Raw genomic sequence first — 15,603 nt, forward strand, 5'->3', positions numbered from 1 at the left:
TATATGGCCACAAAGCCAAAAAATGTTTACTGTTTGGCTCTTTACAGAAAATGTTTGCTACCTCCAGTAATAACTTGCCCAGCAAAGTACCCCAAAATAAGGAGTCAGTTTGCACCTCAGTTCCGATGAACGTAGGACGAATATATAGACTAGCAGATGTTGAATATGGGACCCATTCTTGATCCAATTTCACAAGCTGTTGAATACACTCTAAGAACTCTTCTTTGTCAAATACCTGAAAGAATGAAAAACATAACAAATGACAGAATTTTCTCATAATGTGACAATAATAAATGATCCTCACTGAAGCATTTAGACTGTCAAAAAAAAAAAAAAGTAATAATAATCCCAACACAAAGAAATAAGAAATGTTTGAGGTGATGGATATCCTAATTACCCTAATATTTATTTATTTATTTATTTATTTATTTATTTATTTATTTATTTTAGATGGAGTCTTTCTCTGTTGCCCAGGCTGGAGTGCAGTGGCGCCCTCTTGGCTCACTGCAACCTCCGCCTCCTGGGTTCAAGCAATTCTCCTGTCTCAGCCTCCTGAGTAGCTGGGATTACAGGTGCCCGCCACCACGCCAAGCTAATTTTTGTATTTTTAGTAGAGATGGGGTTTCACCATGTTGGTCAGGCTGGTCTCGAACCCCTGACCTCGTGATCCACCCACCTCAGCCTCCCAAAGTGCTGGATTACAGGCATGAGCCACCGCACCCGGCCCAATTTTTATTTATTTATTTCATATTTATTCTAATCATTACACATTATATGCATGCATGAAAACATCACATGTACTTCATAAATATGTAAATTTATGGTATCAATAAAAAAACTTTTTAAGTAATAATAAAACAACCATTTTCTCTGTGATTTTCCCCCCAAAAATTGTGATGGGATGATGAGCCATCTACATGTGAAAGATAAGAAATTAGATCCCTGCCTCTTACCATATCCCCAAATCAATTCTGATTGGATGACATACTTAAATGTGACAAAATACTAAGACTTTTATTAAAAAGCACAAAATATCTCTGTGGTCTTAAGGTAGGAAAGGATTCCTAAGTAGGAGATGTAAAACACAAATCATAAAGGGAAAAAATGGATAAAATGTGACTATTTGAAACTTAAGGACTTCTATTCTTCAAAAGATGTGAAAGCAACAAACAGGGTGAAGTTATTGGCAGCATGATCAACAAAAGATTTTAACTGATATATATATTTGGATATCCCCAAAGTCAGTGAAGAGATAGATAAGCCAATAGGAAAATGGGCAAACGCAAAGAACACTTCATTTCTAAAGAAAAAAAATACATCTACTAGATGGGTGATACTTTATAAAATAATTTAAATAGCCTCTGCTCACTTCCAAGGCAGAGAAACGTACTTTCAGAGATGTGATGGGTTACCTAAGGTAGAAATGAGTCAGTCATAAGCATCTGAGTAAAGTTCACAATGTCAGAATTTGTCTATTTAAATATTAACCTGTAACAGCAATAGTAGTATAGTAATGTTATAGAAACTGGGACTGCCAATCACATAGGTGAACCCTGTAGCACCTGCCTTGGCCCCTGGTATTGCTGTCTAGAGACAGAATTCAGTGAGAAGAGAACTTTATCACAAATAAAAAAACCCTGGATCTAATTTCTTGCCCTGTCCGTTTGCTCTGTGTGACTTCAGACAAGTCATTTAATCTCTCTAGACTGTTTTCTTCTCTGTACAAAGGCACTAATAAACTGTACAACAACCTTCTTAGCAATGCCTTACTGCTGTGATTACACAGATAAGGATTGTGAAACCACATAACACAGTTGGTAGCAAAATTGATGTCTAACAAATATTACTTCCCTTTCCTTCTGGCCCCATTTTAAAGATTTTTTCCCAGTGATCTAGCTGTAATGGGTAGGAGAGCGAAACTATGACCTAGTCCAAAGAATTTACCTTAATTTCCCCTCTGCTACTATATTATGGCCTCCAAAGGAGGTGGGTGAAATGCGGGTTACAAAAATAGGCAAAGGAATGAAGAGCACTTGGATTTAGCTGTCCTCGGGCTTGCTGAATGCGTAGCTTGGGCTAAATCCCTGAAGCTGGGCATGGTGGCTCACGCCTGTTACCCCAGCATTTTGGGAAGCAGAGGCAGGCAGATCACTTGAGGCCAGAAGTTCAAGACCAGACTGGCTAACATGGTGAAATCACGTCTCCACTAAGAATAAAAATAAAAAATTAGCTGAGCATGGCTGCATGCACCTGTAATCCCAGCTACTAAGGAGGCTAAGGCACAAGAATCACTTGAACCCGGGAGGTAGAGGTTGTAGTGAGCCGAGATTGTGCCACTGCACTACAGCTTGGATGACAGAGCAAGACTGTCTCAAAAAAAAAAAATCTAAGCCATTTTACGATGATTTCTGCTCCATAACGAACACTGTCACAGCCACGATTCAATGGCCATGAGAAACTGTTTTGATCTCTTTTTATCTCAAAACATTACTTAAGATAAAATACCGAAATAATTAAGTTACTATATCTTGCTAGCATCTAAAGCAATTAGGCAAAATATCCCCAAATTACCTGTGCTGTACACCATATTTTCCATTTTCAATATTAATTTCATGTGGTCTTCAAATGTTATTTTAGTTTGAGATACATTTTTCTTCCTTATTCTTTCATCTTTCACATGCATATGAATCCTCCACAGACACTGATTAAAAAAATTGTGGAATTGCCAAATGGTATTATGTTCTTGGCTTTTTGTTTGTTTGTTTTGTTTTGTTTTGGTTTGGTTTGGTTTGGTTTGGTTTTGACAGAGTCTCGTTTTGTGGCTCAGGCTGGAGGGCAGTGATGTGATTATCTTGGCTCACTGCAGCCTCCACCTCCCAGGTTCAAGCAATTCTCATGCCTCAGCCACCCAAGTAGAGCGGACCACAGGCATGTGCCACCAAACCTGGCTAATTTTTGTATTTTTGGCAGACATGGGGTTTCACCATGTTGGCCAGGCTGTCTCGAATTCCTGATTTCAAGTGATCTGCACACCTCAGTCTCCCAGAGTGCTGGGATTACAGGAGTGAACCACTGTGCCCGGCCATTTTCTTGTATTTTTACCTAACTAAAGTAGATCAGAAATAATGTTAATGTTCATACGGTTCATATGGTTTGTACTGAATATTTATCTAACTATTCAGAAATTATTATTTGGTGGTCAACAACGTGATTCGTTACATTAAAAGAAACACAAAAGAAACTCCTACATTTACATACCGGCAGAGTTGCCCTCACAGCAGATCGATACATTCTATCCATGTTGAGGTTTGGCCGAAACAGTCGAATTTTATTATCCACTCCTCGAAATGCCTTCAATCCTTCAAATAACTGGAGATAAAACAGAAAAAATCTTAGAGGGTAACTACAAGAAAACAACCCCTGTGTTCAAGAGACTGACTTTCCTATGGGCGCTCATATTATTCATCCCATAAAGCTGTTGACCTTGACCTCAACTTGAGATCATTGAATCCAGGAAAGCTAACAGTTGACTGGACTGGTAAAAACAATGGTTGAGGTGGTGGAAAGTTGTTTTATTATCAGAATTTGGTGGGAATTCTGAGTTCTCTTCTGCTTAGCAGGAGCCACACTGCTGAGTAACACATTTAGGCGTTATTTAAGAGAGCAGGAAGAAAACATCTAGAATCACGCAGCACAGGTTAATTCCCTAGGCAATGGGGATTGAAACCAAAGGCCTTGTGGTACCGTGGCCCCCAAAGAGTACCCCCATATCCTTTCATTTAATCTTGTTCATTTGAATGCTGGACAGTAGATAATCCAGATGTGACCAGAGCTGGTTCAGTCCCCAAATCACAGAAATCAGGCAGCTCAAGACCACACTATGTTGGGCCATGTCACCTCCCTCAAACAAAGTGCTGTACTGAAAAAACCACTGAGCAGGGATTTGAAAAGACTTCAGTAGATACATACTGATAAATACAGAGAAATGAGAAAAATCAATAATTTTAGTGGGAGAATTTAACACAGGTTTTCTAAGTAATTTATAGAACAAACAGGCTAAACCTTAGTAAAGATATGGAAGATATGAACGATAGGAACAACAAACTTCCCTAACTGACATAGAGAGAATTCTTACACAGACCAGCTGTAGAATTCACACATTTTCCAACCACAAGATAAGCCAGAAATCAATACCAAAAACATGACTGGACACCATCCATATTTTGGAAAATAAATCCACGACTAAATAAACCATAGGTCACAGAACAAAAATGGAAATTAGAAAATAAGTTACACTGAACGATAATGAAAAGTAAGGCCTTTAAAGATGTATACCTTACCTTAAAAACTTACATAAGGAAAAAAGAAATACAAATCATGTATAATTAAAAAGCACAAAATTAGATGTTATATTTAACTGCAAATATATTATTAGTTTTTTAAATATAACAGGACTAAAGCTTCAGTTAAAAGATAAGTTTGTCAGACTGCACTCAGCTGACAATATCTGAATTAAAAAGACAGAAAAAGATATATCATGCAAATACTTTATTGTTTATTATTTATTTATTTATTTATTGAGACAGAGTTTTTCTCTGTCACCCAGGGTGAATGAAGTTCGGTGGTAAGATCTTGGCTCACTGCAACCTCTACCACCTGGGTTCAAACAATCCTCCCACTTCAGCCTCCAGAGTAGCTGGGACTACAGGCATGCACCACCACGCCCAAGTTAATTTTTTGTATTTTTTGTAGAGACAAGGTTTTGACATGTTGCCCAGGCTGGTCTCAGCTCCTGGGCTCAAGTGATATGCCTGCCTCGGTCTCCCAAAGTGCTGGGATTACAGGCATGAGCCACTGCACCTGGCCTGCAAACACTTTCTGAAATAAAACTGGCAAAGTTCCATTATTATTTATAAAATAAAAGACTTTAAGCCAAGAAGCACTACTGAAGATAAAAAAGGCAACTTCAAGGCTGGGTGCGATGGCTCACACCTGTAATCCCAACACTTCGGGAGGCCAAGGCTGTTGGATCACTTGAGGTCAGGAGTTTGAGACCAGCCTGGCCAACATGGTGAAACCCATCTCTACCAAAAATATAAAAATTAGCCAGCCATGGTAGCATGTGCCTGTAGTCCCAGCTACTTGTGAGGCTAAGCCAGGAGAATTGCTTGAACCTGGGAGGCGGGGATTGCAGTGAGCCGAGATCATGCCACTGCACTCCAGCCTGGCAACAGAGTGGCAGCTTCCTACGGTTCTATTTAAATTTCATAATTTTAAAACTATACATACTTAGAATGGCTATTATCAAAAAGATAAAAGACAAGTATTAGTGAGGATGTGGGAACCCTTGTACATTGAGGGTAGTGGTGTAAATTAGTATAGTCATTATGGAAAACTTATTGAGATTCTTTCAAAAACTAAAAATAGGGCTGGGTGAGATGGCTCATTCCTGTAATCCAGAACTTTGGGAGGATGAGTTGGGAGGATGGCTTGAGGTCAGGAATTGGAAGCTGCAGTGAGCTATGATTGCACTACTGCACTCCAACCTAGGTGCAAAAAATTAATTAAACTAAATTAAATTAAAATTAAAATAGAACTACCATATGCTTCAGCAAGCCAACTTCTGGGTATATATCCAAAAGCAGAGGTTCCCAACTTTCTGGCATCAGGGAGTAGTTTTCTGGAAGATAATTTTTCCACAGGGATGAGCGTGGGGAGGTTTGCCAAGTGAAATTATTCTACCCCAGATCATCAGGGATTAGATTCTCATAAAAGGTGCACAACCTAGATCCCTGCAATGCACAGTTCGCCATAGGGTTCATGGTCCTATGAGAACCTAACGCTGCCACTGATTTGAGATGAGATGGAGCCCAGGTGGTAATGCTCACTTGCAGCTGCTCACCTCCTACTGTGCGGTCCAGTTCCTAACAGGCCACACACCACTGCTGGTCCATAGCCCAGGGTTTGGGGACCGCATCCAAAGGAATTGAAATCAGTATGAGGTATCTGTATCATGTACTTGAAACAAGTCAAGCGCAGAAAGACAAAAATACTGCACGATCTCACTTATATGTGGACTGAGAAAGCCTAAATGACAGAAGTAGAGAAGTAGAGAGTAGAATGGCGGTTACCAGAGGAGTCTAGGGGTTGGAGAATTGGGAGATGTTGGTCAAAGGGAACAAAATTTCAATTAGACAGGAGGAATAAGTTTTCAAGACCTGTTGGCCAGCATGGTGACTGTAGTTAATAATAATGTATCATATATTTAAAAACTGCTAAGAGATTAAATTTCAAATGTTCTCACCACAAGAAATGATAAATATGTGCAGTGATGAGTATGTTAATTAGCTTGATTTAGTCACTTTACAATGTAAACATATATTAAAACACTACGTTGTACTCCATAAACAAATACAATTATTTGTCAACTAAAAATTTAATAAAAATTGTATGCACTTAATGACATGGCTTCAAAATACATGTAAAGATTATGATAATCTCATTCAGTAATATAGATGCAAGATATACAGAAGGCTAATACAACATGATCAAGTTGAATTTATCCCAGAAACGGAGATTGGTTTAACATTCTAAAAAATCAATTAATGTGATTCATGATTCATTATATTAACAGTTGATGGAGGAAAAAATTATATGATCATCTCATTAGATGTAGCCAATGCATCTGATAAAATTAAACTAACTTTTATGATTTTTTAAAGTTTCCTAGATAACTAAAAAACGAAGATAACTTCCCTGAGTGACAAAGGATAGCTGTAATAAGCTCGCAACAAACGTTATTCTTAATGGTAAAATGTAAAGGCTTTCCTTATCAAATTGGGAACATTGCAAATTGCCTACTGCAACCACTTTAAGTATGTATACAGGTATAAAGCAAGAATAATGAAATGTAAAATATCAGCTTGGAGATGAAAAAATATAACTGTCATAGATCATGAAACATAGATGATACAATTACAGAGATAGAGAACCCAGAAAATCTGACAGATAATCTTTTGAAATCAACTGTTTAGGCAAGCTGGCCAGATGCAAAATTATATTCCTATGTAATAGCAGCAGTTAGAAAATAAAAACACTATTTACAGTAGAATTAAAAGATAGAATACTTAAGTGGAGAAAAATCTAACAAAAGAAGTGAAAGATCCATAAGGAAAATATAAAACTTCACCAAGTTATTAAAGTAGAAAGCAATTTCATGCTCATGGATAAAAAGCCTCAATATTATAAAGATGTTGATTTTCCCCAAATTGATTTATGTATCCAATGTAATCCAAATGAAAAAGAAAATCACATTAGGGCATTTTATTTTCTTTTGTTGACAAAAGTTTATCAAACTTGATAAACCAAATCTAAAAATTACATGGAAAGAAAATGACCAAGAATATCCAAGGCGCTCTTGGAGAACAAAGCGGAAGGATCTTTCCTAGCAGGCAAGGCTCATTATAACGACTGAGAGACCAAGACTGTGGCATTTATGCAGACAAGTAAACCAACTGAACACAGAGAACTAGAAGCAAGCTCATGTGTACATGACAAAAGTATCATCATGACATATCAGAGGGGAAAGAACTGTCTTTTTAAATGGTCCTGGGAAAACTGGGTATGCATAGGTGGAAAAAAATTGGGCTCCTACTTCATACAAAAATCAACTTCTAGGATTACAGACCTAACTGAATGACAACATCAATACTATAGGATGTCTTTATAATATAAGGTCAGGAAAACAGTCTTTAAAGACATAACAAATTCCAAACATAAGGCAGATTGACAAAACTGCCTTTAATTTAAATGTATTTCTTGTCATCAAGAAATTATAAAGACAGCAATAAAAAAGTGAACAAAAAACTTGAACAAGTGGGCACTTTAAATAAGAACATATTTAGTAACCCAATAAACATATGAAAAGGCAAGCTGGGAACCGTGGCTCACGCCTGCAATTCCAGCACTTTTGGGAGGCTGAAGTGAGAGGACTGCTGGAGTCTAGGAGTTTGAGACCAGCCTGGGCAACATAGTGAGATTTCGTCTCTACAAAAAAATTTAAAAATTAGCTGGGCACAGTGGTGCACACCTGTGGTCCCAACAACTAAGGAGGGTGAGGTAGGAGGATCACTTGAGCCCAGGAGGTAAAAGCTGCAGTGAGCTGCACCCCAGTCTCGGTGACACAGCAAGACCTTGTCTCAAAAAAATAAATAAATAAAATCTGCCAAATGGCCAAACCTGTATTCATATTCATACTTTGTTCTTTCAAGTAAAAATGGTGCTCGATGAAAAGAGTAGTTCCACTTACAAACTCAAGACAATCACACAACTGCTTTTCCTTGAGACAGCCATAGTACTTAAGTATGTAAAAGTACTTTATGTGACATTGCTATTTTATCACACAGGATATTAAAATGACATTTGCTCAAGAGCCAAGATTTAATAAAAATAATAATTGTTCCTGTTTCACCAAGAACATTCTGAGGGAAAACTGTTATTCTTTTTATATTGCAATGGATGGCAGTAAAGAACATAATGACTGAGCCAGCACTTTGGGAGACCAAGGACAGAGGATCTCTTGAGGCCAGGAGTTCAAGACCAACCTGGGCAACACAGTGAGCCCCTATCTCTTAAAAAAAAAAAAAAAAAAAAAAAAAAGAGAGACCGGGCATAGTGGCTCACTTGCCAACATGGTGAAACGCAGTCTCTACTAAAAATACAAAAATTAGCCAGGCATTGGTGGCAGATGCCTGTAATCTAAGCTACTCAGGAGGCTGAGGCAGGAGAATTGCTTGAACCCAGGAAGTGGAGATTACAGTGAGCTGAGATCATGCCACTGCACTCCAGCCTGGGTGAACGAGAGAGACTCTAGCTCAAAACAAACAAACAAATATATATTATATATAATATATATAAATATATTTATATAACATATATATTATAATACGTATCATATATATATAAACTTGATGGGCTCCTTAGGTTTATCATCCCAAGAGCAGACACCACTAGTAGGGTACCCAGGTCTAAGTCCAAAGGACAGGCAAAGGTCATCTGCCTGCAGGTGGTATGGGTATCTATGCAGTGTCTGCAAGACCCCTTGTAGCACAGGGCAGAATTGGGATGGGAACAGATATGGAGTGGACCATGTCATCTCTGTCTATATTTAGGTCCCAGGCCCCACAAATGTTAGGGTTGGTCCTTCCTGGATAGATCTTACACAATACTAAGCTCAAACAATAAGGGGTATTCACACGTGCGCAAGCACACACACATGCGCGTGCACACACAATATATATATTTATTTTTTCATTTACATTAAGTTCAAAAAGAGGCACAACTATAGTGTTAAGAATCCACATACTCCAGAAAGGAAAGCAAAGAAAGGTTATCACAAAAGTAAGGATAATGGTTACCAGTAGAAAGATATAGAGTTTGTGATCTGAATGGGACACGCGAGGGCTTCTGTGATGTCCAACTGTTCTATTTCTTTATCTGGATGGCAACTATGAGCATTCATTTATTATTACACATTAAATAGTACATGCATGTCTTATCCACTTTTTAAAATTATGTTTTATTTCACTAAATATTTATTTAAACCTGAAAATAAAGTGCCTATTATCAACTTTTCATTTCATTTAATCCACGTTTCCTACTCACAGTTCGCGTCTCTCCTCCACTACTTGAAACCTTCATAATTATCACTATTTGAAACCTTCAGATATTAAAAATTACTTTCAGATATTAACAGAAACCACATGTAGCTGCAGCTCTCAAAAGAAAATGGATTCTAGATTCAATAGGTCCGATGATTGGAGGAGAAACATGTTCAAGGATATTACTCCTATTCAATTTTACATTTAAAAAATGAAACTACTATTGAACTTAAAAGTCAGGTTGACATTGAATCATGTGAAGGCTGAAACATAAATGGAATAGATGTTTCACCACAGTATTTGGAAAGAAACTCTTTGAAATAAAATCCCTGCCTAACTTTCCACGTGGGGGTTAAAAAAAAAAAGATAGAAAACAGGCCAGGCGTGGTGGCTCACGCCTATAATCTCAGCACTGAGGCAGGCAGATCACTTGAGGTCAGAAGTTTGAGACTAGCCTGGCCAATATGATGAAACCCTGTCTCTACTAAAAATACAAAAATTAGCCAGGTGTGGTGGTGGGCACCTGTAATCCCAGCTACTTGGGAGGCTGAGGGAGGAGAATCTCTTGAAGCCAGGGTGGAAGTTGCAGTGAGTTGAGATCAGGCCACTGCATTCCAGCCAGGACGACAGAGCAAGACCTTGTGTCAGAAAAAAAAAAGAAAGAAAGAAAACAATTATTTGAGAGCAAGGTCATGGCTGGTTTGCTTGCCATCTTATTCCGGGCACCCTGCACAGTCCTGGGCACATAGTACCCACTCAACATTTATTAAACAGGTAAACAGGGAATGAAATGAATGTGATTGGTGAGAAAATCCAGGGACCCTGAAGTTCTCTCCACAAGGCAATCACACTTCCTAGATTCCTATGACGCTATAATAATGATGATACAGGAGTTAAGAAGAAATCACCTGCAGATAGTGAGGGTACGAGAGTCCTCAATACGGTTTTTGTTTTAATGAAAAGCAGCCCATTTCTAACGAAGAGCAGCCAGTAAAATAGAGCTGCAGACATAGATACCCACAGTTGTGTCAATCACGTTCAAGATGGTGGCTCCATCTTCCCTTCTCTTTGTCAGCCACCTGTACAGTAAGGAGCTGACAAGATGGCGCCAATCAAGTGGAAAGCCCATTTGCATAAAAAGATTAGGGTGGGGCAACCAGACTTCCTGGTGCGCTATGTAAACGTCATACCTGATCAAACCAATCTGTTAGCCCTGAGTAAATCAGACACTTCCTCCTCAAACCTGACTATAAAATCCAGCTCATCCGCTGCTGGATGGTCTTTTCCACTCGAAGATCCCTCTCTCTCTACAGAGAGAGCTGTTTCTCTTTCTCTTCTGCCTATTAAACTTCCACTCTTAAACTTCTCGTGTGAGTCTTTGTCCTAAATTTTCCTGGCATGAAATGACGAACCTCAAGGTATATACCCTAGACAACGTTGTCACTTCAATATCTGGCCTGTGAAATCCTAGAACCCAATCTGGCACTCAGAGGAAAACAATACATCCACTATCTCCCCATTTATCACTGATGTATCTCGCAGACTGTATTTTCCATGAAATAGCCATACAATGTTTCCAGTTCCCCATGGTCTTCCAGAACCCTGACCTTCCTCATCAAGAAGTGGAGTGCTTTTTGCCTCCTTTTGAACTTGGACAGCCCTTTGTAACCATCATGACTGATAAGAGTAAGGCAGAAATAATACTGTGTGATTTACAGTTCCTGGCTGGTAACTTCCACAGCCCTTGTTACAGTCTTTTGTTATAATGCTGGGTGTGTTAGGTCTCAGGGGCAGGAAGCAGAATCTCGCTGACCTCCTGTCCTTCTTTCTGACTGTGAGTCTTAAGATCCTCTCCAAAGGCGCTGGGTGGCTCATGCCTGTTGTCCCAGCACTTTGGGAGGCAGAGGTGGAAGGCTCACTTGGGCCCAGGAATTCAATACCACCCAAGGCAACATAGCAAGACCCAATCTTATATTTTAAAAATAATGAAATAAAATAAAAAACCCTCTCCAGTGAGGGTCCTGCCTCACACCCCAGGGGAATGAATATTGACATTAAGCTTCCATAAAAACCCAAAAGAATGAGTTCAGTGAGCTTCCGGATAGTGGAACATATGGAGGTTCCTAGAGGGTGGCACACCCAGGGAGGGCATGGAAGCCCTGCACTCCGTCTCCCAATACCTCGCCCTACACATCGCTTCATCTGTACACTTTGCAATATCCTTTATAATAAACCACTAAACCTAAGTGTTTCCCTGAGTTTTGTGAGCCACTCCAGTAAATTAATCAAACCAGAAGAGGGGGTCATGGGAACTCCAACTTGACACCAGTCAGTCAGACATTCCAGAGGCCAGGACTTGTGACTGGTGTCTGGGCCGCGTGGGGGTGGTTAGGGTCTTGGGGAATGAGCCCCCAACCCACGGGATCTGGCGCTATTTCCAGGTGCATAATGTCAAAGGCGTTTGGACCAGAGCGACTCCATCCTGATTAGGGGCTGAGTAAAACAAGGTTGAAACCTATTGGGCTGCATTCTCAGGAGGTTAGTATTCTAGGTCACAGGATGAGATAGGAGGTTGGCACAAGATACAGGTCACAAAGACCCCACTGATAAAACAGGATGTGGTAAAGAAGCTAGCCACAACCTGCCAAATCCCATATGACAATGCAAGTGATCTCTGGCCATCCTTGCTGCTCATTATAAGCTAATTATAATGCATTAGCGTGCTAACAGACACTCCTACCAGTGTAATGACAATTTACAGAGGCCATGGCAATGATGGGAAGTTAACCTACAAGGTCTAAAAAGGGGAGGAACCCTCAGTTCCAGGAATAGCCCATTCCTTTTCCGGAAAATTTATGAATAATCTACCCCTTCTTTAGCAAATGATCAAGAAATAACCATTAAAATAGCCAACCAGCCACCGTCAGAGCTACTCTGTCTATGGAGTAGCCATTCTTTTTTTCCTTTACTTGCTTAATAAATTTTCTTTTACTTTATGGACTCGCCCTGAATTTTTTCTTGTGCAACATCCAGGAACCTTCTCTTGGGGTCTGGATTGGGACCCCGTTCCTGTAACAACCGTGTGGGAATTGAGTTGGAGGACACCCAGCTGGGGTTCACTGCTCGGTGGTGGGGAGAAATCCCCACACCTTTGGTCACAGAAGTCTCCTATGTTGACTACTGTTGTGGTGGTGTGAGAGTAGAGGGAAAACTCCGTTGGACCATTTTTCTTGAAAGAGTAATTTTGAGGCTAGAGCATAAACAGCAATAGAGCTTCCATCTGGGCTCAATCAGCTGAGACATACGGATTTTGGGCCCTAGGTCAGCACATAAGAAGGCTGCCTACTCTGTGACCACCATGCTGAGGAGACCACATGGAGAACAAATAATGCCGGGAGAGCCTTCAACTCCTTGAGTTTTGCAGCCCAGATGGCAATGAAAGTGACCTCTGGTCATCCTCACTGTTCATTATACACAAATTATGAAGCATTAGCATGCTAAGAGACACTATCACCAGTGCTATATGAGTTAGGAAGCCTGTGAGCTGACTCTAACCCCAGCCAGTGACAGCAACCATGTGACTAGACCCCAAGCCAAAACCACTTAGCCATCCTGGTCAACCCCAGAAACATTAAAAATAATTTTAAAATGATGCTTGTAATTTTAAGCTATTAATTTTGTTACATGGTGGTAACTACGTAATATACAATCCAGTTATTAATACAAAACATTTATTATACTTATATTGTAAGCAGAAGGCTAATAATAAAAGATTTTGGTTTTTAACAAAGGATAACAGTAATTTGAGAGTTTTTTTAAAAAACTACCCTAATTACAAAAATCTAAATTGGCAAAACTAATCAAAGTAGAATGAATTCCAACTCATCTAAACAGATGGCCAAAGAGGAGGGTTTTTTTTGTGGTTTGTTTGTTTTAATAGAGTCAGGGTCTCACCACATTGCAGCCCAGTAGGTCTCAGCCATTTTTTACCCAGCCCCTATTCAGGATGGAGGCCCTCTGGTTTGAACGACTCTGACATTATCTACGTGGAAATAGCAGCAGATCTATTGCGTCGAGGGCTCATTTCCCAAGAACCCCATCTACCCCAAACTGCTGAAGTTGCAGGTATGAACCACCCCACCCAGTCTTCAAAGAGTTTTCAAAAACCAGTGACCACCAAAATCTTTTTTAACTTCCAGAAATGACATTAAATCACTTCTCATTTACTTCCCATAGGCCAGCAATTCCCAAAATGTGGTTCCTGGAGCGACAAAATTAACGTGACCTGAAAACATGTTAGAAATGAGAAACTCTGGAGGTGTAGCCAGGTGATTCTGATGCATATTAAGTGTGAGAACCAGTGACTTGGACTTGGGCATATTGTTTCTTTCAAATTTAAAACCACATCGCCAGGTGCAGTGGCTCATGGCTGTAATCCCAGCACTTGAAGAAGCCAAGGCAAGAGGACCGCTTGAGCCCAGGAGTTTGAGACCAGTCTGGGCAACACAGCAACACCCAGTCTTAACAAAATATATAAAAATTAGCCAGACATGGTGACATGTGTCTGTGGTCCCAGCTACTCAGGAGGCTGAGGTAGGAGGATTGCTTGAGCCCAAGAGGTTGAGGCTGCAGTGAGCCATGATCGTACCACTGCACTCCAGCCTGGGTGACAGAGGGAGGGAGCGAGGGAGGGAGGGAGGGAGGGAGGAAGGAAGGAAGGAAGGAAGGAAGGAAGAAAGAAATGCACTTTATTTCACTTGTTCTTTATTATACCTTATGACATGGTGAAGGCTTGTGGGAAATAATGAAAGAACTCATTCAAATTGACCTAAGAGGAAGAGATGGGAACAGAAACTTAGAATCCTAAATTCAACATTTTGTGGATATATATGGACTGTGAATACCTTTCCAAAATTATATGAATTTATAATTTTGAAGGAGTTAATTGCAAAAGCATCCTAGTAATTTTGGTGTATACATTTAGGGGTTATATAACAGAAAGAAGCTTCTCATTGGAACCTCAGCTCCACCCTTAATGCTGTGTAATATTAGTCAAGAAGCAACTCTTCTGAGCCTCTTTTTATAATGGATGAGACCACTGCTTCAAGGGTTAATTATTATTGCTAACAACTGGGCTCTCACTATGTGCCAGACATGACTGTACATGCTTAAATTACTTTATTTTATACTTACGAGATCACTATAAGATAGGTATTATAACTACCCCAATTTTATAGATAAAGAAATTAAAGCACGAATGATTAAATTCCCCAAGTCATAAAGGTTCCTGCGGAGCAACTGAGACTGAATTTGAGCCCAAGAAGTCTGACTTCAGAATCTGAATGCTTAATCACATGCCTTCTCACTGAAGGTAATTAAATGAAATGATTCTATACGGAACATAATACAGAATGTATTATAGGAATTCAATAAACAAAAGTCATCATTTTATCATTATATCTATTAATATTTTACTATTACCATATTTTAACATTTAATAGGCAGACTATTATTATTTCCAGCACCCCTATTATTCTGGGAAAGATGTCCAAATCATTGAAAAGTAAAATACAATGAGAATCAAGACAATGGGAAGTATATTGTGCATCTGATTAACTGTGTGTCCTGAAAAGGACCAGGGAAAGAATTCTCTAAACATTTTATGCTTATAATTATTTCAACTCATGCCTGAAGGAGGACATTTAATTACATGTTCCTTAACATGCATAACTAGACATTATTGCTGGTCATGAAAACATGCAGTGAACATTAAAATCTAATCATAATATTGTTCTCAATGACTCGTTCTCAATTATTAGAAGATCTAAGAAGAGAGGTGACTTATTAAAATATCAACGGTGCTGGCTTTTTAATTGCCAATTTTCCCACCAGTTGTCCTTTCTGTTTGCTCTAAATAATTTTTTATTGACATCACAGAAAATAC

General features: G+C 39.3%; 1 protein-coding gene across 4 annotated transcripts in view; it reads right to left on the reverse strand.

Annotated features, from left to right (window-relative positions):
• BCAT1 (branched chain amino acid transaminase 1) overlaps positions 1 to 15,603 on the reverse strand; it is a 137,069-nt gene that overhangs the window by 66,097 nt on the left and 55,369 nt on the right. For all 4 annotated transcript variants that reach the window (XM_023209067.1, XM_023209065.2, XM_023209068.2 and 1 more), the window contains exons 4-5: positions 3,259 to 3,369; positions 116 to 235 (exon numbers count right to left, since the gene is read on the reverse strand). In XM_023209067.1, the coding sequence (XP_023064835.1) occupies positions 116 to 235; positions 3,259 to 3,369 (231 nt within the window). The remainder of the gene's footprint in view (positions 1 to 115; positions 236 to 3,258; positions 3,370 to 15,603) is intronic.

This window comes from Piliocolobus tephrosceles, chromosome 10, assembly GCF_002776525.5.
Source record: "Piliocolobus tephrosceles isolate RC106 chromosome 10, ASM277652v3, whole genome shotgun sequence".
Classification (NCBI taxonomy): Eukaryota; Metazoa; Chordata; class Mammalia; order Primates; family Cercopithecidae; genus Piliocolobus; species Piliocolobus tephrosceles.